Here is a 27,032-nt window from a genome sequence, read left to right as displayed (position 1 = left end):
ATAGGCTGCATTGATGGACACTAATGAGGCTGCACTGATGGCCACTGATAAAGTTGTTGTTAATATTTATTTTTGTAACTTTATTCTGCATAAAACATTTAACAGTGTAATTTCATGAGATAATTTATGAGGGCATGTTTAAGGGTGGAATTAGGGATAGAGTAGGGGTTGGGTGGGGCAACTGGTGTCGAGTAACTCATAAGGCCTGGCTAGTAGCTCAGGACTTTAAATTTTGAGCCTTGAACTACTGTAACCCAATATTCGCACACCTGTAGGAGGTACAACATGCAAGCAAACTAAACTGGAGCTTTTCCCCTGCAATGCCCTAGTAACAGAAATGCATATTTCTCTTGTTTGAGAATTGCATTGAGAAGTACAGTGCTATTTGAATTGTATTTCAGGACTTGCTTGTCTTCAGCTGAGAGAACTTATAATAATTTAAGACTTTACATAAAGTTTCAGAAAGCTTTCATTAACCACTTAAGGACCGCCTCCTGCATATTTACGTCGGCAGAATGGCACAGCTGGGCACATGCATGTACAGGTACGTCCTGTGCTAGTGCCCAGCCGTGGGTCACGGGCGTGTGCCCGCGACCCGGTCCAAAACTTTCCGGGAACGCGGGACCCGCGGACCCGATCGCCGCTGGAGTCCCGTGATCGGTCCCCGGAGCTGAAGAACGGGGAGAGCTGTGTGTAAACACGGCTTCCCCGTTCTTCACTGTGGCGGCGTCATCGATCGTGTGATCCCTTTTATAGGGATACACAATCGATGACGTCACACCTACAGCCACACCCCATACAGTTAGAAACACAAATGAGGTCATCCATAACCCCTTCAGCGCCCCCTTGTGGTTTACTCCCAAACTGCAATTGTCATTTTCACAGTAAACAATGCATTTTAAATGCATTTTTTTGCTGTGAAAATGACAATGGTCCCAAAAATGTGTCAAAATTGTCCGAAGTGTCCGCCATAATGTCGCAGTCACGAAAAAGATCGCTGATCGCCGCCATTAGTAGTAAAAAAAAAAAAAAATTAATAAAAATGCAATAAAACTATCCCCTATTTTGTAAACGCTATAAATTTTGCGCAAACCAACCGATAAACGCTTATTGCGATTTTTTTTTACCAAAAATAGGTGGAAGAATACGTATCGGCCTAAACTGAGGGAAAAAAATTTTTTTAATATATTTTTGGGGGAAAGCTCTATTTGTAGGAAAAAAAAGGACGCCAATTTTGTTTGGGAGCCATGTCGCACTACCGCGCAATTGTCTGTTAAAGCGACGCAGTACCGAATCGCAAAACCTGGCCGGGTCCTTTAGCTGCCTAAAGGTCCGGGTCTTAAGTGGTTAAGGTCTTCATGTTATATACAGTATTTCAAATACCATGTCATAGATATATTAGTGTAAAAGAACAAATTCCACATTTATTTTTTTCTAGAAAAAACAAAACAAAAAACGACTTTGAAACAAACAATTTTTTCCAAATTTTTCAGTTTTTCTTTCCAGGCCTTCCCTTCTCTAGTTAAGGCTGCATTCACACCTGAGCGACAAAACGCCCGACGCCGGACGCTTCTGCCGCTAGAGGGGAGAATTCCCATTGCTGTCTATGGAGATGGTTCACATCTCATAGACGCCGAACGCCTGTCGCCTGAAAAAAGTCCCGGACCCTTTTTTTCAGGCGACAGTGGCGTTTTCCCATTGACAGCAATGGGAAGACTTTTGAAAGAAAAAAAGAAAAATGAAAGTTTCATAATCGCGGCAAAATACGCTGCTACCGCCGAACGCGCCTGTCGCTCAGGTGTGAATGGACTCTAAGGGTAATGGTAACAATAATAATAATAAAAATAAGAAGTATTATTTTATCTTTGCCACACCTACTTTCACTGGTTACTTTTTGTAATTATGTGTCCACCTATCAGATTATGTTTGTACTCTGAGTTTATTAGTTTGCACCTTTCACTGTTTCGAATTACGGTATATGCATTAAAATATATTTTCATATATTAATTTCTCATTGTGTTGTGCTTACCATATAAAACCCTAATCATGGGCATGCTGTATTGTTGATGGTTCATTACACCTAAAAATTGCATGTGACTCATCAGTGTTATTGTAGAGCTTAATACATTCTTCCTTTTACTGTACTGGATGGTGATGATGCCACTTTAAAATGTAACAATCTATTTTATGTATTGTTTGTATATCTGCATGTTTTAACAATTGCTTCAAAGGATTTTGCTGAAAAAATCTGTGTGTACAGGGTGTACAAGTTATTTTTTCTTGGTATTATCAGGAAATCTGACAGAAATATTTTCATATTCAATGTATTAGCCTTAAAGGGGTTATAAAAGCAGATTTTTTTTATCTTAAAGGAACACTAAAGGAAATTTTTTTTTTTTTGTAAAATAACAAACATGTTATACTTACCTCCACTGTTCAGCTCGTTTTGCACACAGTGGCCCCGATCCATGTCTTCTGGTGTCCCTCGGCGGCTGTCTCGGCTCCTCCTCGCAAGAGCTTTCCACCTTCATGCAAGCTAGCTCGCATGGTAGAAAGCTTTTGCGGGTGCGCTCCCGTGATACAGCGGTGTGCATAGCCACCAACTGTATCACTCGGCCCCGCCCCCCGGCGCGCCGCATCATCAAATGTGATTGACAGCAGTGCCAGCCAATGGCTGCGCTGCTATCAATCCGTCCAGCCTAGCCAATCAACAGCCAGGCTGGGAACCAAAGAAGATGACGGGGACGAGCGCTGGACTTTCGAGGGGTGCGGCAACTAAAACGGGGGTTCGGGGGGGTGGTACCGTTGGATGTTTTTTCACCTTAATGCATAGGATTTACCTTTACAACCCCTTTAAAGCATTCTATGCATTAAGATAAAAAACCTTCTGTGTGTAGCAGCCTCCCCAGCACCCCCAAATTACTTACCTAAGCCCCATCTCTCTTCAGCGATGTTCATGAGTTTCTAAGCAGTCTGGGACACTCCTCCTGATTGGCTGAGACACTACCGCGGCTGCCAATCAAAGTCAGTCAGCCAATCAGGGGAGAGAGTGGGCAGGGCCAGGTCAGGGCTTTGTGTCTGAATGGATACATGGAGCTCTGACTTGGCTTGGGGGCCTTCATTGAAAGCTGCTGGCTGAGGGGGCACTTCACAGGAGGGAGGGGCCAGAAGCAGCAAAGAGGGACCTGAGAAGAGGAGGATCCAGGCTGCTTTGTGCAAAACAAACTGCACAGAGGAGGTGAGTATAACATGTTTGTTATTTAAAAAAATAAAAATAAAAAATATCACTTTAACTTCTGGAAAACTGGTGCTGAGGGCAATGGCCTACCTTAAGCTTGCCATGCACTAACCCTCTTTGTTACCCTAACCACACCTACTGTATACTTTTTTGCAAACTCAACATTTCTGTTAAGGCACCCTCTGCTCTGAAGACCAGCCAAAAGACATTAGTGCCAGAATTTATGAATTATTTCCACCTTACCCTGATGTGTGTGTGTCTTAGCTGCAATACAATAGACAGGGGGATGTAGTGGCGCTTGCAAATACTAAAAACCGACAATAATTTAAAACAATAAAATATTCTAAACAATGATTCCTAAAGTATGAGAGTGAGTCCGTCCTCTACTGGGGTAAAATTGTGTTCCACTCGAGGTCTATGCCCAAAGAATACCATCCAACATCAATAATTAGATGTGGAAGGAACTGCGAGTGAATAAATAATGAAATCCAATGCATAAAAGTGCCTAACTGGCCGCACAGTATACATGGGATAATAATCCTTTTTTTAAAAATATGTGTCATAAATCCTTAAAGTGCTTGATAAAAAACAAGTGCAAAGTGCTAATAAATAAAACAATAATAGCAGTGAATGAAAGCTCCAGCTCTCCTGGAAAGTGGTTAATTACTAATTAGCAAACACATGCAGGAAAAAGCAACAACTGAAAAGAAGTCCAAAAATGCAAGTGTCCTAAACACCTAAACGGTTCAATCATAAAACTGTTGTTTTTCTGTGCGATGAAAAAAATATAATAATATAATAATAAAAAATAAATAAAAAATAAAAATAAAAATAAAAAAATCATAAATAATAGTCCAAAAACAGATAGTACAACATCACTGCAGGATTAGTGATGGTGAATAAAACTATATCCAGTGCACAATCAAGTGATAATGATAATATTAAAAATAAAGTCCAAAGTGCATCTGTTCTCCATTCAACAATTCAGATGATCAGTGGTTAATTCAGTGAAGACTTGTTACATTGTGCTCATTCAGTGAAGACTTGTTACATTGTGCTCATATGTCTGTGAATCAAACCAGCCCGATTTTCCTCAGTGTGGGGATTATTATTTTTTTTTTTTTTACCAGCCTCTTACCATCCTGTTACAGGCTTGGTAAAAGCCTCAGGAAGGTAAGAGGCTGGTAAAAATAATCCCCACACTGAGGAAAATCGGGCTGGTTTGATTCACAGACATATGAGCACAATGTAACAAGTCTTCACTGAATGAGCACAATGTAACAAGTCTTCACTGAATTAACCACTGATCATCTGAATTGTTGAATGGAGCACAGATGCACTTTGGACTTTATTTTTAATATTATCATTATCACTTGATTGTGCACTGGATATAGTTGTATTCACTATCACTAATCCTGCAGTGATATTGTACTATCTGTTTTTGGACTATTATTTATGATTTTTTTTTTTTTTTTTTTTTTTATATTATTATATTTTTTTCATCGCACAGAAAAACAACAGTTTTATGATTGAACCGTTTAGGTGTTTAGGACACTTGCATTTTTGGACTTCTTTTCAGTTGTTGCTTTGTCCTGCATGTGTTTGCTAATTAGTAATTAACCACTTTCCAGGAGAGCTGGAGCTTTCATTCACTGCTATTATTGTTTTATTTATTAGCACTTTGCACTTGTTTTTTATCAAGCACTTTAAGGATTTATGACACATATTTTTAAAAAAAGGATTATTATCCCATGTACACTGTGCGGCCAGTTAGGCACTTTTATGCATTGGATTTCATTATTTATTCACTCGCAGTTCCTTCCACATCTAATTATTGATGTTGGATGGTATTCTTTGGGCATAGACCTCGAGTGGAACACAATTTTACCCCAGTAGAGGACGGACTCACTCTCATACTTTAGGAATCATTGTTTAGAATATTTTATTGTTTTAAATTATTGTCGGTTTTTAGTATTTGCAAGCGCCACTACATCCCCCTGTCTATCATATGCTGTCAGTGCGTGAGCACTATTAGTTGTGGCTGCTGCTTGATTGTAACTTTTAATTTATTTGTACCACTATATTTTTTACAGCCAAATGTTATATTGATTTCACCTCATATACCTATTGTTTTCTGTAAAAAGGTTGACATCTTTCTTATATCTGTCCCACAGTAAATGAGTTAAAGTGGCTTTGAAAATTTAAATCATGTAGCTTTGCTATGCCCAGGTGTGAACAGAGCCTTAATTGCATTGCTGTTGGTCGACTTAGTTTTACTGATACTTGTTGTGGCCAACATCAAAATGCTACTTATATAAATTCATGAAGTTTAAAAAGCATTTGCCTGTTTCCACCAGAGCCAATTTCAACTTGTGGATTTGCAACGACTAATCCATGGTTCATTAGTCACAGATATTGTTTTTTACAACACATAAAGCTTAAGGTTTGCTGCTATGACCCTGCCATAGAAATGTGCCCATTGTTCTTCAGATACATTGAAGGTAATTTATTGCTATTATGTGAAGTAGGAGTAAAAACAACAGGACATTTACAATTCCTATTCTTTGTAGCCAGGTTTAATGGGTCAGATCCTGTTTCTGTAGGTCTGTTCACATTGTTTGAGGGTGGAGTGTAATCTGTCAGGTGTTTATTGCTGTTTGCAACCCTACAAACGAGAATTCCCCTCACCTCCAATTTTGGTGACAGGGGTTCTGAGGGATAATATGCAAAGGGAAATCTCTCCAATAGAGTCAAATATAGCAATGCCATTTTTTTGTTAAAGTGGTAAAATGTTCTATAATAAGTAGATAAACAGCAGTAAAAACCTGACAAATGTTCTACAGTAACTCTTCCCCACTCTACCCAAAATGTAAGAAAAAACTTGTGTGGAGTAGGGGATTTAGGTACAATCTGGGGTCTCTATAGTTATGTGTGAACTAGAGACACACCATTCATACCTGTTCTTTCCCACTGGTGCATAGGAGTTGCTAATCAGTTTTCACCACTCTAGACAATTTTGTTCAGTCGTCAGTGTTTTATATTCCATCTGAAGATGTGATGAAAAAATCTGCTTGGTTTTAAAACCGTGTCATGTGTCCTACTGGTCCTATAACGTTATGCCTAATTTTTCTTACTACTGTGCTTTTTAACCAATCTTTGCTTTACATCTGTGTATCACTTAGAACCAGAGTCTAAGGAGAAAGAAGCAACTCGCCGATTTTCTTTAGCTTCCTCTATCAGTTCAACTTCTATAAAAGTTCCAACTCGTATAAAAGGTAGATAAACTTCAAAGTTTTCTTTTGATCTAAAGTCACTTAACTGTACTGTTACATACAGTATAAGGTCTATACATGGTTTTTGGTGTTCTGTCTTCTCCTTAACTGAGGCTGTCAAGGGTCTACAGGAGAAACCTGTGCAGAAAGAAATAGATAGGCTGCTATTGCTAACCGCAAGAAATGTTATTTGCCTGTCAGTCATGCAGTCCATTATTTTTTCATCACTAACTTGGTAAATGCGACAACTTATTTACACATTTCTCTGCACAGAGGATTCCTCAAGGCTGAGTACACACCAGTGCACTGCTGCAATGTGTTGTTATTGGTTTCTTTACCACAGATGCCCAAAAACACAGGTTATGGCAATTGGTGCGCTGTGGTGGCAATCATTCTTAATGGCACCTTAGCACACTTACGTCATAGGGCACCACAATGCACGGTAAATAACTTCTGTGCATTGTGGCACACTATATTGCAAAAAACAGTGCGTGCATCCTTTTTGGTGCATTTAAAAGGTCAATTTAAATAAATGGACTTCCTTTACTCAACGCATATTCACATTTAGCAGTTATCAGGAGCAATCCTATGCGATGTGCAGCCTAGGGAGGTCCTCTATAGAGCCTCTTTATACCTTTTGATGCAATGCAGTGCAGTGGCTGGTGTGCAGTGTGATCTGACCGCGATCAGTGCAGTAATGATTAAAACAAACTTTATTGAGATGTCACACAGACATCTCACAAAGTTCAATTGCTGGCCATGCCATTCAAGGCAGTGGATTGCCTAGCACTGGACTGTGCTGGTAAAAAATACTTCATGCAGTTTTTTTCAGAGCATCTTGCCCACACACCATCGTAATACAGTGGTGTGAACCAAGTCAGTGCTGCAAAGAGATAAGTAATCTTTCAGTAATCTCTATTAGTTGGGGGGGAAAAAAATCTTACCTAAGATGAGAGTAGCATATGGAAAACACAATCACATTCTCCCAAAGTTAAAGCAGTAGTAAAGTCCGCTTTATGATTTTTACTATATTACTTTATTATAAGCTTACCTGTAGGTAAAATTAATATCTCCTAAATGTGCACTGTTTAGGAGATATTCAATCTTTTGGCAGGTGGTGACATTACTTGTGCATGTGCACTGAAGGAATGGCATACCACTGCCATTTCTTCAGAGCGCTGTGCCATGATTCCCTCTCGCATGTGCGGGAGAAACATCATCGCGGCTCAGCAATTTAAGCTGCCGGAGGCTACGAACCCAGCAGGAAGACCGGGAGATGATGGAAGCCCTGTCAACAATAATAGCGCACCGCTGGAGGGCTTAGTTTTTCAGGTACTTTTCATAATGTGCTAGTATGCAATGTGTAAGGTAAACCCCAAACATCAGTAACATTTTGACTGTAGTCAGATTTAAAAACAGATGTATTTATTACCTACATGCATGGAAAGCAACACAAATACATACTGTTGGTTTCAAAATAATTTATCTAACTGACTAAGGACTTGTAATACAATTTATATGGCCTAGGATAGGTGGGACTTTCTCTGAAGTTTCATCTGCGTCCCTGATGACATTCATTGCTATGCGAATAGCTGTTTACATAGGTGGAAATAGCATTTGAACACAACCAAGACAGTTGTTACACAATATGACTTCTAACAAAATATACATCCAATATATCGATTTAATCAGAAAAATAAATGTTTGCTAAACATAAATAAATGTTTGATAAACAAAATGGCTATTCCATTTACCCTATCAATCCCTTTTCAATACATACTAGCACATTATGCCGTTGCTTTGCAGAGAATTATTTTCTCTAAATGCTGCAGTTTACTACCGCTTTGCAGGGGAGAGGGGCACAGGCCCATGTACTGTAAATAGGAAAAGTTAGCATTCACATGAAAACTGTGTCCTGGGTAGCATGTTTACATGTATGGTGTGCTGAGGCACCCCATGTTGCCTTTAGTGCAAACTCAATATTAGTTTAAGGGTCAGTGTCAATGGGCTTTTGTCTGCATCAGAACTTCTTCTCACCCCACACACATCTATGGAAATGCAAAAGCAGCATGAACAAGTCAAATGCAGGCCTGAAGGAGGTTAATTGCAGGTCAGATGCATATTCAGTGAATTTGAAATGATCTCCGAAACTTCTAAAAACAATAGAGAAGCACAAGCGTATTTTTTGTGATGGCTGTTTTTTTTTTTTTTTGCACTACTAAAAAACTTCTAATAACAAGTAATTTAATTAAAAAGCACAATTATGGACATCACCCAAATCCTCAGTGTCAACACAAGCTTTAAAGTAGTTATTACACTGCAAGAAAGACAGACTAGCAGGCAACTAGAAGTGTCTGAATGTACCTATATGTAGCTTCCAGGGTACATTCTGTTATGCAAACTGACCTGCAGATTACAACATTGAGCTCAATCGGGCACCTTCTTTAAACCAATTGGTAGGTACCTCTAGATTCCTGCTTAATAAATCTGACAGTAGATCTCTTTAGATTAACCATCCATTTAATTGAAAGAGTACCTCCACTTTTGTTACAATCCCCTCAGGGTGATCTATGCCCATTGCAGAAATTTTAACAAACTTTGTAGCAGATTCCTACGTTTTGCTGTTCTGAAGAAATAGCTGTTGGCTATTTCATAATGTCCTTTGCAGACCGAACCTGATTGGGATGCATTATAATCCCTTGCAGCACTCTCAGCGTTCCATTGAGAGAAGCTGCACGGTCTATAAATTGGCTTAATTTAAGGGTCTTTAGAAGTATTTAACTCTTGGGGAGTATTTCACCAAAACTGAAATTCCTATTGCATGGGGTGCCTATAATATGCTTTGTAACTTAGTGCAAACTTTTGTTAAAATAAGGGAGCCAATCACAAAGGCAGGAAATGACATTCATGGGGGCTCTGTACACCAACGGTACACTGGTGATGTACAGAACAGCTGCATATTGAAAAGAAAGTACATTTTTCATTGACATTTGACAAAATGAAGGAGGAGTGGGATTATTAATAGTGCTGAAGCCCTCCCACAGAAAGCGTCAAGAGTCATATTGATAAAAACAAGAATTTTATTACAATTTATTGTTAAAAAGTTTCTGTGGAAATAATCACCTAAAATACATGAAAGATAAGATACAAACATCTCAGCCACCCTGAAGTGTCATCATCCCTCATAAACCAATCACAATAATAGATAAAGCAAATATTCCACGTATATGCAATACATAGATGAGGAGGGAAGATGATGAATAAACCAACGCGTTTCACAGTTGTAGCTTCCTCAGGGACTCAAAGGGTGTTGTTGAGTAAGGTTACTAAGAGCAGTAAAAAAAGAGAACACAATACAATAAAAAATAATGCACATTGTTACATTTAGGGATGAGATGCTGATATCTAGTTGAACCTAACTGATTTTTTAAAATTTTTACTAACATTAAATTACAACATGGCCTATGTAGCAATTGTAAATGCTATATTATTTTTTATTTGCAATATATTTTCCATGAAAGTGGAGTTATTCTTAAAACATGATTTATTGCTAAGGCCCCTTTCACACTGGGGCGGGGGCGGCGTCGGCGGTAAAGCGCCGCTATTTTTAGCGGAGCTTTACCGTCAATTTCGAGAAAAGAGTTAAAAACCACTGCAGAGGCACTTTGTCGGCGGTATAGCCAGGGCTTTCACACTGGAGAGACAGCAGCAGATGTTTCAGGTTGCTTTGCAGGCGCTATCTTTAGCGTTATAGCGCCTGCAAAGCGACCCAGTGTGAAAGGGGTCTTATTGATATTTTTGCTGCCTGGGAAGATTCACCTTCTCTTTTTGTAAGAGTAACCATTGTCAGCGAAACTGAAATTCAAAAGCTCAGGATGTAATCGGGACAGGAATAAAGAAGTCTTCCTTGTTGTGTGCCTATGTTGCTGTGACAGCTGTCTGACAAAATTTCCTCCACTTCCTGTTGTATCTCTACTAGATAGAGAGAGGAGAAAAATCAACCTAATGTGCCAATGATGACTAGGCTTCATGTACACCAGACGTTGTTCAACCTCTCCTGAACGATTTAACTTGACAGCTAGAAACCAGTGTTAAAAAACTTTTTTTGTTAAAACATCTGTAAACGAAACGCTGCTAAATGCGAGTTTTCGCGTTTGGTGCCTCAACTGCCTCTAAACACAGCTTCTGAACGCATTTTTTGGGGGTTCAAGAAAAAGGCTCTAAACACAACTGCCTAGAAACGATTATAAATGAACCAGTGTAGATGTAATGATAAGATAACAGATAACAAGGAAAGTTCAGAAGCAGTTGAAAAAAATGCCCAACTGCTCCTAAACGTCCATGTACCAGCAGCAGTGTACATGTGGCCTTAATAAACAGGTTTTAGCTCGAGGCTCTATTACTCAAAATGAAAAAAAAAGTTTTGATTTCACATATATTTGAAAACTCAGAGGTGTAATATCTGATGAAAGATTGTTTAGAGAAATTTGTGTTTTCATATTGAATTTGTACTCGGTGGGAGTGTCTCTTTTTTACATTTGCAATGTAGCACAGTGCATATTTTACTGTTGACATTTCAAGACAGCGATAAGCTATGTGGTTTACAGACATTTCACCTTTTCAATCCTTGATAATTACACAGTTCATACGTTCAACAGCCTTGCACTTTTTCACATTTGTCCACTATTAGGTCCTCTTGGTCCTGATGTGAAAGCAAAGAGACATGAAATAAAGAGCGACCCTACTCCCTTGGGTCTAGAAGGTATATATGTTGTAGTGTACTTAATATGTTCTTGCATGATTGTCTTTGTATGTGGTTATTTATCTCTGTTATCTTTGGCTGTAGAAACTGTATCCACTTCCCGCTTCTGTATTTCAGTCTTCTTGATGGTTTAATTTTAACCCCTTCATGTCCAGGTTATTTTGTGCATTTGTGATTGGCATCAAAAAGCTTTAGCTGTTAATTATTTCTAAAACAGCTGCACAGTGATCATGATATTAGCAGGTTGGTTGCAGGAATTGTACATTGTACAACAATGCGATCAGTTGGACAATCAGGTGAAAATTTTGCATGAATGTGCTGATAATCTACACACTCACAAACATATGTTTGAAATGCAATTGGCTTAAAAAAAAGATCTTTAGGTGTTTTAGGGCCCACAGAACGTAGGCTAATAACTTTAAAGTAGACCTTGCAGTAAACCCTATTTTGTAGCCCCACCCTTGAATGAATGAATGAATGAAAAACTTATATAGCGCGGCACATGCGAACTGAATCGCCTTCAATCCAAAATCGTAAGGCATATTTGAAGAGAACTACCAGGAAAAAAAACGTAAGACCATGACTTTTGGCCTATTCGCCTAGATGTGGGTGACATTGCTCTGTGCTCGCAGAATTCTTGGAAAGCTGAGGATCTCATAATTTTGAGAAGGTGTTCTTGCACAGTACTGGAGTGAATTGTCACAAAACTGAAGTTCTATATCCTTCATTGCGGGACACAGGATTTAAGAAATTCCTAAACAGTTTGGTATACTGCCACCTACAGGAGGCTGAAACACTGGCAAACAGAAATTGTTAAGCCAGCCGTCATATAACCCCGCCTTTAAATATCATCTTTTTATTCATTTTTTAGCTGAAAAAAGTCTAACTATATTTTGCTAGCCTTTTTATTATAAATATTAAAAATATTTAATATTAAATATATATTAAGATACAAGCTATGCAGTAGATATTATTTTCTTCTGGGACTTTAATCAAGACTTCAAAAATGCTGCTTAACCACACGCCAATATACGTCGGCAGAATGGCACGGGTAGGCAAATGGGCGTACCTGTACGTCCCTTTAAATTTGCTGCCCAGCGTGCCTCGTGAGCGCGCCCGTGGGTCCCGAGAACTTGATGTTCCCGGACCATATTGCTGGTCAAAGACCAGAGCACTTTTTGCGATTCGGCACTGCGCCGCTTTAACTGACAATTGCGCGGTCATGCGACGTGGCTCCCTAACAAAATTGGCGTATTTTTTCCCCACAAATAGAGCTTTCTTTTGGTGGTATTTGATCACCTCTGCGGTTTTTCGAGCGACAATTTGGAAAAAAATTAATATTTTTTACTTTTTACTATAATAAATATCACCCAAAAATATATAAAAAAAACGATTTTTTTCCTCAGTTTAGGCCGATACGTATTCTTCTACATATTTTTCCTAAAAAAAATCGCAATAAGCGTTTATTGATTGGTTTGCGCAAAAGTTATAGCGTTTACAAAATAGGGGGTAGTTTTATGGCATTTTTATTAATATTTGTTTTTTACTAGTAATGGCGGCAATCAGCGATTTTTTTTTTCCGGTACTGCGACATTATGGCGGACACTTCGGACACTTTTGACACATTTTTGGGACCATTGGCATTTTTATAGCGACCAGTGCTATAAAAATGCATTGATTACTATAAAAATGCCACTGGCAGGGAAGGGGTTAACACTAGGGGGCAGGGAAGGGGTTAAGTATGTTCCCTGGGTGTGTTCTAACTGTAGGGGGGGTGGACTCACTAGGGGAAATGACTGATCGCTGTTCATACATTGTATGAACAGCGATCAGGCATTTCTCCCGTGACAGGACCGGGAGCTGTGTGTTTACACACACAGCTCCCGGTTCTCGCTCTGTAACGAGCGATCGCGGGTGCCCAGCGGTGATCGCGACCGCCGGGCACGCGCAGGAGTCAGGAGCGAGCAGGGGGCGCGTGCACGCCTCCGGCGGCGCGAGCGTGCCCCTATTGGATGCTGGGAGAGATGACGTGTAGCTACCTGCTCTCGCCCAGCAGAGCCGACCTGCCGCCGTATAGCTGGTCGGCAAGCAGGTAAGCTGCAGGTTAAATCCAAGCAGTGGCGGTGCGTCCATAGAGGGCTCAGGAGCACCGCCCCTCTCTCCTGCACCGTCACTGAAACAATACATAGATTAATGCATTGCATGAATCCATGTACTGTCGCTGCCGCCCACTATTCATCTGAATAACGGCAGCTGGTTGGATTTGGAAGTGCCTATCAGAGCCAGCGGCTCTGATAGGCTTTCCGATTACAGCCTGAGGGCTGTAATCTGCTTCAAAATAGTTAACCAGGGGATGCACGGGGGGGGGGGGGGTTCCCTGGTTAACACTGACAGGCGTCTCAGCCAATCAGGTTCACCGGTTCTGGTTAGCGGTAACCTGATTGGCTGAAGCGTCATCGAGGGCGGGAGAAGACATCGAGGGACGGTGGAAGGAGGATGGCTGACCCCACAAAGGTAAGTGCCGGGCGGGGGAAATCTGGCAGTATTTTACAGGGCACAGTGGCGACAATTGATGGCACAGTGGGTGCGTTTGGCATGACACAGTGGTGACAATTGATGGGCACAGTGGTGACAATTGATGGCACAGTGGCGACAATTGATGGCATGGCACAATGGCTGTGTTTGGCATGGCACAGTGGCAACAATTGATGGGTACAGTGGCGACAATTAATGGCACAGTGACTGCATTTGATGTCATGGCACAGTGGTGACAATTGATGGGCACAGTGGCGATAAATGATGGCACAGTGGCTGCATTTGATGGCATGGCACAGTGGCTGCATTTGATGGCACAGTGGCGAAAATTGATGGCACAGTGGCTGCATTTGATGGGCACAGTGGCTGCATTTGATGGGCACAGTGGCTGCAATTGATGGGCACAGTGGCTGCAATTGATGGGCACAGTGGCTGCAATTGATGGGCACAGTGGCTGCGTTTGATGGGCACAGTGGCTGCGTTTGATGGGCACAGTGGCTGCGTTTGATGGGCACAGTGAGGCTGCAATTGTTTTGTTTTTTTGTTTCGTTTGTTTGCGTCCCCCCCAAACATTTTGAGCACCAGCCACCACTGAATCCAAGCATAGTCAATCGTTGGAAAGAATATGTTTAAAAGTGAAGAAACTGTCACCAACACCCAAAAAAACAGACTCTTATTGTCAGTGTATGGGATATACACAAAAAATAATTACTAAGGTGATAGCCTCAGATCTTCCTATTCATCAAACGAATCCTCATATCCCCTAATTTGGAAAATAGATCCTTCTTCCACCAACCAACCAGGCACAAGTGAACTTAATCACAGCAGAATCTCAGCCAGAGAAATAATCCAAAGGTGTACCGGTGATAGCATGTATGGGGGAATGAAAGAAAGCATCTCTTTGTGCAGACATCCCACAGAAGGCAAATGTATTATTGAAAGAGCTATAAGTACACTCGCATGTATTAAAAGCATAACAGGCATGAAAAGGAAAGCGCTTCCTACCAATAAGATGGCAGCCACTCCTCCGTCAACAACAGCACGTCACTAGTCCCTCACTCCACCTGACGTTTCGTTACCAGCGTGCATCTTTAGGGGCGTGGCTATGATGTATGGCGTAGTTGTTTAAATAGAGAACGGCAGTTAATTGAAAACCGGAAATTAAGTGCGTTCCACAGACCGGAAGTGATCATCTCTCGGCTGCAGAACCACACCTCCCAAAAAAAGGAACACAGCATGATAGAAAATGCATTCCACGTCTATGGCCCGGGAGCATACTTTGTGCCAAAAGGCAGGAACCAATATAAAGCAAATGATTGGATGCGTTCCAGATCATGGAATGAAAAACCTCTCAATTGCCAGAGCGCAGACATCATATAAGACTAGCAAAGATGGGCCCAAACAAGGATCCTAATAAACGTCAGCATGGTCATAAAGGGGAAAAAAACCTGGTCAGGAGTCAGACTAACTTAAAGGGTACATTATTTTGCCTGCTAGAAAAAAGTATTATTAAAAATGTAACACCTAAAGAGGTTACGAATTAAAACAATAATAGTTCAAATGCAGGATTTTTTAGAATGAATATTGAATCTAATAGGAGGAGGAATTGCATATAGTTGTGGACTAAAGGAGTAGCGACCTCTTGTGGCAATAAGACAAAATACATCAAATATACATATAAAAAACATAACCAACTTCTATATGAAAAAATAAACACAATAATCAAAAATAAACAATAAAAAATTATATAATAATACTCCAGAAACTAAAAATCTAAGTAGAAAAAAATATATACCAGCCTCTCAAAAAAGATTAAGCCTAAAAGATAGTTTGCTTGTGAAACATAAACCAATAAGCATTAGGACATTTGAAGGAAAACGGACCCAAGGGAGTATGTGTTCTTGAAAAGTGATCTACTTTTTCCCTCCCATGTTAGTGTGTGATTATAGTGTACAAGGAAGAGACATCTGCAGTTGCAAATATATAAGTCTCCTTCCATTGTAACTGTAGGAGTGCATTAATTACTTGAGTGGAGTCCCTCAAATATGATGCTGTCTTAGTGACCAAAGGCTGCAGGAAGTGGTCTATATATTTGCCCACCCTGGAAGTAACAGAATCGATCCCGCTAACGATCGGCCTTCCAGGGGGTCAAACAGGGTCCTTGTGCACCTTGGATAAATAGTAGATCACCAAAACTCTCGATGCTCTCGGGATAAAAAAGGCTTTTTTTCTTTTTGGAAATGATTTTTTTCTGGAAACCTTCCTCAACTAGAACAACAAGCTCTTTTTTATAACTAGTAGTGGGTTTCCCTTTTAACTGTAGATAAATGTTTCGATCAGACAACAGCCTCCTTGTCTAGGATGACAACCCCCCCCCTTTATCTGCAGGGCGTACAATGATGTCATCTTTGAGCATCTCTAGACCCTTCTTAAAATTATATTGCCTCCTATTTTTCCTGTAACAATTGCAAATCCTTATTAACCAGATCTCTAAAGACAGAAATGGCTGGTGCCATAGGACCTGGAGGATTAAATAATGAAGCATTGGACAGCCTCGAGTTCCTCATATCCATTGAAACTGAAACATTAGAATGATAAGGATTGCTAATCATTTGAGGTTGGATACTAACCTTACGAATTCATTTTTGAATATCAATAAACGTTTCAAATGTATTCAAAGATTTGGATGGAGCCGTGATTAAGAACATGTTTCTCTTCATTAGAAAGAGTGGCCTTACTTAAATTGAAAAGACCTAAATTCTTTTAGACCTCCTTTTTAGTGCGGATCCTCCTCCCCCTCTGGTACCCCTTTTGGGTCTATGCCCCTTTTGGTATTCTGAACCCAGGGAAAAAACCCTACTAGTTCCACCCCCAACAGGGCCCTCCTGGAGTGATTGAATGCTGGTGCATGGTTGGATTCTTGCCACCAATTCCCTCCTCAGGGGGTTCTTGGGGAATGATTATATTGCTGATAATTATCATTACCCCAATTATCATGGTATTCTGTAAGATACCTATAATCTTTCAGAGGGCTATCCCTACCCCCCAATGGTCCAAAACGATTCTGGACATTGGTGGGGAAGGGAATGAGAGGCATATGCTGTCCCCCTTTTTTCTTATCACCACCTCCCCTGGATCCACCTTTAGGCCAGATTCACATTTGTGCCGTGCGAATTTCAGCTCTCTTATCTCTGCAGATCATCTCCGTTTTAGCTGCGAATTTGGAGACCTGGGAGAGGGGAGGGGGAGGGAGGAAGTGTATTGAGGTGAATGAGAGAAATCCTAGTCTCATTTAGAAAAAGAAGAAGTTAATAAAGTTACGAAAATTCTCATAAAAATTCAGAAGTGATGTAATTTTTCCTATTTTCAAATGCAAACTGTACTGAATAAATGAAAATCGTATGATCTGGTATCGTGCGAGATTCATTTTTGTGCTTGTCCCATCAGATCCTGATCGGCTCTTGAAAGTTGTGTACTAACAATCAGATTATCGTACGATTGCTTCAAAAGTGTTATTTTTTAAAGGGAAGAGGAAATTGGGAATTAGGTGCATACATCTCTTAATCACTTGCATGTCCTGATTAGAGAAGCATTCCTCCATAGATGTAATGCCAGCATGGACTTTGAATGAATGATTTCATATATATACACACAAGTTAAGCTGGGTATACACTATTAGAATTTCACAACAAAAATTTGAAGAATAATTCTTAGGAAAACTTTTACGATAATTCTCAAAACATTCGAACCTCGTTTGAAAATAGTTAAAGGTTTTATTTGCTTTTAACATTTAAATTTGGAATGAATGAACCTTACCAAATGAAAACTACATACGCTTTTGGAAATTTGTGGGAAATTTTTCCATCCTGCTCCTTTTTTTTTTTTTTTTTTTTTTTTATCATCACTGTCGAAAGCAAACATCGATTTGACCAGATGAATAATTAGAAATACAAAAGTTCTTACAGCGAAAAACATTTTTTGAAATTAAAATTTCTATTAGAGTATACCCAGCTTAAGACTGTGAATAGTTATTTCAGTGTGCATCAATTGGCATTTACTGTGCATGTTGCAGTCCTTGAAGGCATACTTTCTAAAACAAATGTTCACATTTGCTTAGTTTCCTCATTTATTTTACCATATTTATAAGTTTCTAACAAAAGTCATTTTAACATGACCGTAATACATTTCTCCTCTTATCCGAAATCACATTATGAGCAAAACCTTTGCTATGGTTTTCACAGGAAAGATAGCTTTTATATTATTTTTTTATCTTCTTAAAGGTTGGCCAAGACATCTGAACTCCTTAGAAACATATGAAGATTTTTCTGCTATTCCATCCAGCAATGAGGAACTTTCAAATTCTTCTGATATTGAAGAAGAAACCACTACTTTCAAAGTAATAATTATTTTGTACTGTATTTCCAAAGCCAACATGTACTTTTTTCTTTTTTGGGAAATGTGTTTTATCTTTATTTACTTTGTATTTTTTATTTTATTTTTTGCATTACCCATCCAACAAATGTATTCTTGTTTACTTTACTGTTTCAGGGGTCAAAGATTTTCTCAGTGGGAAGCAGTTTTGAAACATGTTCACCTAGCACGTTTTCCCTCAAAGAAGGGGATGTAGTATATTTCATACAGTGCGGAGAGAACGGACAGTGGTGAGTTATACAGTAATGTGCAGCAGTCAGTTGTTATGGGGGATGGATTACTGTAAATATTTATTTGGTATTTACCAAGCAAAATTTGTTATTTTGAGAAAAAAAAAAAAATTGTGAAAAATTTTTTGGAAAATGTCATTATTTTAAAAAGTATGTATTTGGTGGTGTTGGCTTACTATTTAATGTCAATGTTAAAGTGTTGCTAAACCCACAACAGTAAAATCAGTGTCAATATGCAGTAAAGCATGCTTGTTATAATCACTGCGGAACCTAAGGGGTTATACCTCTGCATTGTGTATAAAGGGTGTGTGATCATGTCTCTCTGATCAGTGGCGTAGCGTGGGTTGCCAGCGCCCGAGGCAAGGCAAGTAATTTGCGCCCCCTAACTTGTGGACTTTTGCACTCCCCGAGTCCCGTCCCTTCCCTTCCTACAATAGTACTGACCACCCTGACCACTAATCTACTCGATTCCTATACTGACCACTACACTACACAATACACTGACCTATCACTGACCATTACACTACACACTGACCTACCTGATTCCTATACTGACCACTATACAATCCACTATCCACTGACCACTACACTACACACTGACCACCACACACTGACCAGTGCACACTGACCACTACACACCGCTACACTACACACTGACCACTACACTGCACACTGACCACTACACACTCACCACTACACTACACACTGACCACTACACACTGACCAGTGCACACTGACCACTACACATTAACCACTACACTGCACACTACACACTGACCACTACACTGCACACTACACACTGACCACTACACACTGACCACTACACTACACACTGACCACTACACTACACACTGACCAATACACTACACTACACACTGACCAATACACTACACTACACACTGGCCAGTGCACACTGACTACTAAACTGCACACTGACCACTACACACTGACCAGTGCACACTGACCACTACACTGCACACTGACCACTACACACCGCTACACTACACACTGACCACTACACACCGCTACACTACACATTGACCACTACACTGCACACTGACCCCTACACACTGACCACTACACTACACACTGACCACTGCACACTGACCACTACACTACACACTGACCACTATACTACACACTGACCAGTGCACACTGACCACTACACTACACACTGACCAGTGCACTACACACTGACCACTAAACACCGCTACACTACACACTGGCCAGTGCACACTGACCACTACACACTGAGCAGTGCACTACACACCGCTACACTACACACTGACCAGTGCACACTGACCACTACACTACACACTGACCACTACACACTGACCAGTGCACACTGACCAGTGCACACTGACCAGTGCACACTGACCACTACACACTGACCACTACACACTGACCAGTGCACTACACACTGACCACTACACACTGCTACACTACACACTGACCAGTGCACTACACACTGACCACTACACACTGCTACACTACACACTGACCAGTGCACACTAACCACTACACTACACACTGACCAGTGCAAACTGACCACTACACTGCACACTGACCACTACACACTGACCAGTGCACACTGATCACTACACTGCACAATGACCAGTGCACACTGACCACTACACACTGACCAGCGCACAACACACTGGCCAGTGCACACTGACCACTACACACCGCTACACTATACACTGACCACTACACACTGACCCGTGTACACTGACCACTACACACTGACCAGTGCACTACACACTGAACACTTTGCACCGCTACACTACACACTGACCAGTTCACACTGACCACTACACACTGACCAGTGCACACCGACCACTACACTGCACACTGACCACTACGCTACACACTGACCACTACACTACACACCAACCATTGCACACTGACTAGTGCACTACACACTGGCCACTACACACCGCTACACTACACACTGACCAGTGTACACTGACCACTACACTCCACTACACACTGACCAGTGTACACTGACCACTACACTACACACTGACCAGTGCACACTACACTACACACTGACCAGTGCACACTGACCACTACACTGCACACTGACCACTACACACTGACCAGTGCACACTGACCACTACACACAGCTACACTACACACTGACCACTACACTACACACAGACCAGTGCACACTGACCATTACACACTCACCAGTGCACTACACACTGACCACTACACACTGACCACTACACTACACACTGACCAGTGCACACTACACTACACACTGACCAATACACTACACACTGACCAGTGCACAACCACTGACCACTACACACTGACCAGTGCACAACACACTGACCACTACACACTGACCACTACACACCGCTACACTACACACTGACCACTACACTCCACACTAACCTACCTGATTGCTTTACTGACCACTACACAATAATCTACCCACAGACCAATACACTACACACAATACACTATACACTACCCACAATACTATACATTACACTATATGCTGATTTTCTGGCTGCAGCTGCTCCCTCTCCCCAGACCATATCTACTCCCACCCCCCCTCCCGGGCCAGCAACAAAACAAAAAAAAAAGAGTGAGTCTCTTACCTTTTTTTCGTCCATCTGCTCTGCCTCTGCGCCGCCACCTGTCACACTGCCAGGCTGCCCGTTGACGGGGACATGATCGGTGACCCGGACCGGAGAGGAGGAGGAGAAGACAATAGCCAAAGACTGCCTGCCCAACGTGGACATGATCGGTGACCCGGGGTGGAGATTAGGAGGAGAGGAGGAGAAAACGGCGGCCACAGACTGCCTGCCCCACGGGACATGATCGGTGACCCGGGCCAGAGATTAGGAGGAGGAGAAGACAGCAGCCACACAAAAGTCAGCCCCGCTCCGCCATGCGATTGAAGACAGGCCAGCCCCACCCTTTCACCCAATCACAGGGTGCCAGGGGCCAGCCCGAGTCTTAACATGGCGGCCGGAGCGCGGGTCACAGAAAATAGAACTTTAAAGTATGGAGCGAGGGTGACACATACTGTTGCGGGATTGCGCCCCCCGAAATGTGGCGCCCAGGGGCCTAGGCCCCCTCGCACCCCCCCCACGCTACGCCACTGTCTCTGATCCTCCTCTTGTTTAACTGACTCCAACCCATCTCCTGATAAAACAAAGCATTAGGAGTCAAGCTGCACATGCTAAGTTTGGTGTGTATTGCTTTCTTGGGATAGTGCATGTGATTTAGCACTGTCCAGAGAGAGAATCAGGGGAAAATTAAAACTCCTTCTACAAGCTTTAAACAGACACTGATACAAGTCACAGACTGCTATATACTGCTGATGAAAAAAAGGTATTTAGCATTTTATACTTGCTAAAATAATTGCATTTCCATGTTCTATGCACTGAGGGAGACCAGATATAGTGAATGCAGCGTCCTGGGTAGGGATGAGCCGAACACCCCCGGTTCGGTCCGCAGCAGAACATGCAAACAGGCAAAAAATTTGTTCGAACACGCCAACACCATTAAAGTCTATTGTCGCGTACACACGACCATTTTTAATGGTCTAGAAAAAACAAAGTTTTTTTCAACCCGATTATTGTTAAGCCTGCCTTGCCTACACACGATTGTGAAAATAAATGCTCTAGCAAAGCGTATGAGGGCACTATAAAGGGGAAGTTCCATTCGGATGGCGCCACCCTTGGGGCTGCTTTTGCTGTTTTCGTGTTAGTAAAAGTTTGGTGAGAGACAATTTGCGCTTTTCAGTCTGTTACAGCGTGATGAATGTGCTATCTCCATTACGAACGCTAGTTTTACCAGAACGAGCGCTCCCGTCTCATAACTTGCTTCTGAGCATGCGCGTTATCTAATTTTTAATGCCCATTTTTAACGTTGCAAAAAATGCTCTGGGTCATTTTTAATGACATAAAAAAAAAACATTTTTCACATCGCGAAAAACGGTCGTGTGTACGCGGCATATGGACACGAACATGAAAAATCCAAAATGCTCATTTTAAAGGTTAATATGCAAGTTATTGTCATAAAAAGTGTTTGGGGACCTGGGTCCTGCCCCAGGGGACATGTATCAATGCAATTTTTTTTTTTTTAAACTGCAGATTTTATGGGAGCAGTAATTTTAAGGATGCCTAAAGTGAAAAAATAAAAGTGAAATATTTCTTTAAATTTCATACCTGGGGGGTATTTATAGTATGCCTGTAAATTGGCGCATGTTTCCTGTGCTTAGAAAAGTCCCGGCACAAAATTACATTTCTAAAGGAAAAAAGTAATTTAAAACTACTCGCGGCTATAATGAATTGTCCGGTACGGGCGATACAGATAAAAGTCATTGAAAAAAACGACATGGGCCCCCCCCCCCAGTCCATTACCAGGCCCTCTGGGTCTGGTATGAATATTAAGGGGAACCCTGCGCCAAATAAAAAAAATGGCGTAGGGGTCCCCCTCAAAGTCCATACCAGACCCTTCAGGTCTGGTATGGATTTTAAGGGGAACCCCGCGCCAATGTTAAAAAAAATGGCATGGGGTTCCCCCAAAAATCCATACCAGACCCTTATTTGAGCACACAACCTGGCAGGCCGCAGGAAAAGAGGGGGGGACGAGAGAGCGCTACCCCTCCTGAACTGCACCAGACCAAATGCCCTTAACATGGGGAGGATGTCCCCATGTTGATGGGGACAAGGGCCTCATTCCCACAACACCACAGGGAAACCGCTGGAAACCCCGGTTTGCGTCAGAGGGGGGCGGTGTTACCCGTCCACGTCACGGGTGGCCCCGCCCTCAGTTATTTAAGAGCTGTCAGACAGGTCGCGTGTCATTCACCTGGGAGCCTCCTATGGAGGCTGTTTCGTTCGTGACGGTGGGTCTGGGTCATAGATGGATTACAGAGCTGGATTATTATTTTTTTTATTAAAGGATTCTTCTGTGTTAAATCAACTTGAGCTATCATGCTCTGTAAACGGCAGGCTTTTTTTAAAACAAAAAAAATATATACAGGCCTACATAGTATTCAAATATACTACAGTATATCATATTTTTCCTGTTTTTTTGTCCTGACCATACAAATTAAAGTGGTTCTAAAGCTTTAGGGTTTCCCACCTTCTGTACTGCAGTTCCCCTCCAGACCCATTGCCAATGACTCCCGCTGCTGTCAATAAAATGCTGTGACACGGGGGGGAGCAGGGCCGAGTCAATGGACGCAGCAGCGGGACTCGGGAGCAACCACGCACGGGCGCCTCTGTGGAAAGCAGCTTTGCATAGGAGCACCTGCCAAAGAGGAGGGGCCTTGAGTGCCGTCGAGGAACCCCAGAAGAAAAGGATCGGTGGTGCTCTGTGCATAAGCACTGTACACAGCAGTTAAGTATAACATGTTTATTATTTTAATTAAAAGACAAAAACAATGGTTTAGAACCACTTTAAGGGAAAAATATGAGTATATTTAAATATATAAACCACTATACATTCCTTAACCTCTTGACCACTGGGCACTTAAACCCCCTTCCTGACCAGACCAATTTTCAGCTTTCGGTGCTCTCACAATTTGAATGACAATTACTCCGTCATACAACATTGTACCCATTTGAAATTGTTGTCCTTTTTTTCACACAAATAGAGCTTTCTTTTGGTGGTATTAGATCACCTCTGGGTTTTTTATTTTTTGCGCTATAAAAGAAAAACGACCGAAAATTCTGTAAAAAAATAAAAAAAAAACTTGTTTCTGTCATATTCGCAGGTTATTTCTCACACACAGCATATGCATACCACGAATAACACCCCAAAACACATTCTGCTATTCCTCCCGAGTATGGCGATACCCCATGTGTGCAACTTTTACACGGCGTGGCCACATACAGAGGCCCAACATGCAGGGAGCGCCAACAGGCGTTCTGGAACACCCAGGCCAATTCTGACATTTCTCTCCTACATGGAAAAATCACAATTTATTTGCTAGAAAATTACATAGAACCCCAAAACATTATATATGCGGAGTATTGGGGTATTGCGGAGTATTGGGGTATTGCGGAGTATTGGGGTATTGCGGAGTATTTGGGTATTGCGGAGTATTGGGGTATTGCGGAGTATTTGGGTATTGCAGAGTATTGGGGTATTGGGGGTATTGCAGAGTATTGGGGGTATTGCGGAGTATTGGGGTATTGCGGAGTATTTGGGTATTGCAGAGTATTGCAGAGTATTGGGGTATTGCAGAGTATTGGGGTATTGCAGAGTATTTGGGTATTGCAGAGTATCGCGCAGGGTATTGCAGAGTATCGCGCAGGGTATTGCAGAGTATCGGGGTATTGCAGAGTATCGGGGTATTGCAGAGTATCGGGGTATTGCAGAGTATCGGGGTATTGCAGAGTATCGGGGTATTGCAGAGTATCGGGGGGTATGGCAGAGTATCGGGGGGTATGGCAGAGTATGGGGGGGTATGGCAGAGTATGGGGGGGTATGGCAGAGTATGGGGGGGTATGGCAGAGTATGGGGGGGTATGGCAGAGTATGGGGGGGTATGGCAGAGTATGGGGGGGTATGGCAGAGTATGGGGGGGTATGGCAGAGTATGTATGGGGGGGTATGGCAGAGTAAGTATGGGGGGGTATGGCAGAGTAAGTATGGGGGGTATGGCAGAGTAAGTATGGGGGGTATGGCAGAGTAAGTATGGGGGGTATGGCAGAGTAAGTATGGGGGGTATGGCAGAGTAAGTATGGGGGGTATGGCAGAGTAAGTATGGGGGGTATGGCAGAGTAAGTATGGGGGGTATGGCAGAGTATTGCTGAGCTGGGAGGGATGGCAGAGTATTGCTGAGCTGGGAGGGATGGCAGAGTATTGCTGAGCTGGGAGGGATGGCTGGATCTGTGACTGCAGTTGTCACAGATCCAGCCACAGCACTGCTGACACCCCGCGCTCCCCCCCCTCCTCTCCTCTCGCACTGTACCGAACGGTACAGAGAGGAGAGGGAGGAACCGGCGTCATCAAATGACGCCGGTTTGTTTACAAGTGATCGCTCCGTCATTTGACGGAGCGATCACGTGGTAAACAGCCGCGATTCGCGGCAATTTACCGTGATCCGTGATGCGCCGGGTCTTCTAGACCCGGCGAGCACGGACACTTCCGCGAGCGCGCCCCAGGGGACGCGCAAACGCGGAAGTGCACGAGGACGTCCCAGGGACGTCCTGTCACAGTAACTCGACCGCGCTGTAGCAGTATTTTTGCTATGGCGCGGTCGGCAAGTGGTTAAAGTGGATTTAAACCCAATTTTTTTTTTAATTAAGGCTTGTACCTTGTACCGTATAGGATTTCATGTCCTCTGTGCCCAGTCTTGCCACAAAGAGCTCTGAGCAGTCCTCTTATCGTTTTCCACTGAGATAAAAACAGTCAGACAGAGAAATAGATGTGGGTCACTCCCCCTTGCTGTGAGTGACAGGTGATTTACATATCTCATGTACAAGTGTGACAGAGGCATTCTGTGTACTTCCCAAGCCCCCCTCCTTTCTTCTGGATGTTAGTGATGATTGGGCATAAACCACAAGACCAGCAAAAGTTCAGTGTAAGAAATACACAGGATAAAATGCATGTTGACAAGGGGAGTGTAGAGGTGGGCAAGGGAGTCTATTGACATCACGACTCCACCCAAGGAGCTCCAGACAACAGACCTGCTCAGAATCTGCAGTTTTTCGGGTCTCATAGCAGACAGAGGGGAGACATTTGACAGGAGGCATGTATATCCTTATAGATAACCACAATGGCAGTAGTTTAGAAAGGATGAGAGTGGGTTTATATCCACTTTAAGAAGGTGATGCAAGACATCAGTACAGAACGTGTTAGTTTCTCTTTGTCATAATTTACATTTACAGTGACTGTTTACTGAGAGGTTTTTCTTTTATTGTTTTTAGGTTAGTGAAGGATCCTATATCAAAAAGAAAAGCCTGGGTGCCGTGTAATATATTGACACCAGCAGCATCTACTAATGTGTGCCAGAAGGACAACATCACAGGTAATTATGTAAATATCAAAGAGCCAATTGCAGCCATTTTGTTCTGGATTGTATGATTTCTGGACAGGAACAACATGCACTTAATAATACAGCTGATGAAATTAAGACCTTGTATGATATAGGATACCTGGAAATCACATACATAGATACAATCTGCTGCAAAAATATTTTTCCTAAACAATTGTCACATTTGTATTTTCACATCTTAATAGCATATGTACCTTTGGTCATAACCCACACCCCTAGAACCTTGCATTATGTTGAACAATAGTAGGGAAACTGATAGCTTCCCCCTTCCCATAAGATCAGTTAAAGTCGTTGTAAACCCTTTACTTCACCAACTGCAGTGGCTAACCTCTGGTGATACACAGATTAAAAATATTCTCCTGCATACGTTGTACCTGCTCATCTGCAGCCTGTTCTTCTCTACAGCCTTCTCAAACACACAGATCAAAGGCTTTTTCCCAGCTCCAGAGAGCAGGGGCTGGGAATCTGATATCACATATTGCATAGTATAGAGCACTCAGCTGAGTGTAATCTGAGACCTGGGTAGAGGGAGTG

General features: G+C 42.0%; 1 protein-coding gene and 1 long non-coding RNA gene across 4 annotated transcripts in view; one reads left to right on the top strand and one right to left on the bottom strand.

Moving 5' to 3' along the window:
- MCF2L2 (MCF.2 cell line derived transforming sequence-like 2) overlaps window positions 1–27,032 on the top strand; it is a 366,799-nt gene that overhangs the window by 330,691 nt on the left and 9,076 nt on the right. For all 3 annotated transcript variants that reach the window (XM_040349448.1, XM_040349451.1, XM_040349447.1), the window contains 5 exons: window positions 6,421–6,513; window positions 11,201–11,272; window positions 18,088–18,203; window positions 18,356–18,468; window positions 26,371–26,471. In XM_040349448.1, coding sequence (XP_040205382.1) covers window positions 6,421–6,513; window positions 11,201–11,272; window positions 18,088–18,203; window positions 18,356–18,468; window positions 26,371–26,471 — 495 coding nt within the window. The remainder of the gene's footprint in view (window positions 1–6,420; window positions 6,514–11,200; window positions 11,273–18,087; window positions 18,204–18,355; window positions 18,469–26,370; window positions 26,472–27,032) is intronic.
- The window catches only part of LOC120936799, a 34,674-nt gene continuing 17,212 nt past the window's right edge, over window positions 9,571–27,032 (bottom strand). Inside the window, exon 2 of the long non-coding RNA XR_005748642.1 lies at window positions 9,571–9,836. This is a non-coding gene — a long non-coding RNA (uncharacterized LOC120936799). The remainder of the gene's footprint in view (window positions 9,837–27,032) is intronic.

This window comes from Rana temporaria, chromosome 4 (assembly GCF_905171775.1).
Source record: "Rana temporaria chromosome 4, aRanTem1.1, whole genome shotgun sequence".
NCBI classification, from domain to species: domain Eukaryota; kingdom Metazoa; phylum Chordata; class Amphibia; order Anura; family Ranidae; genus Rana; species Rana temporaria.
Note: the sequence above shows the minus strand (reverse complement) of the source record. Positions and strands in the feature narration are given on the sequence as shown.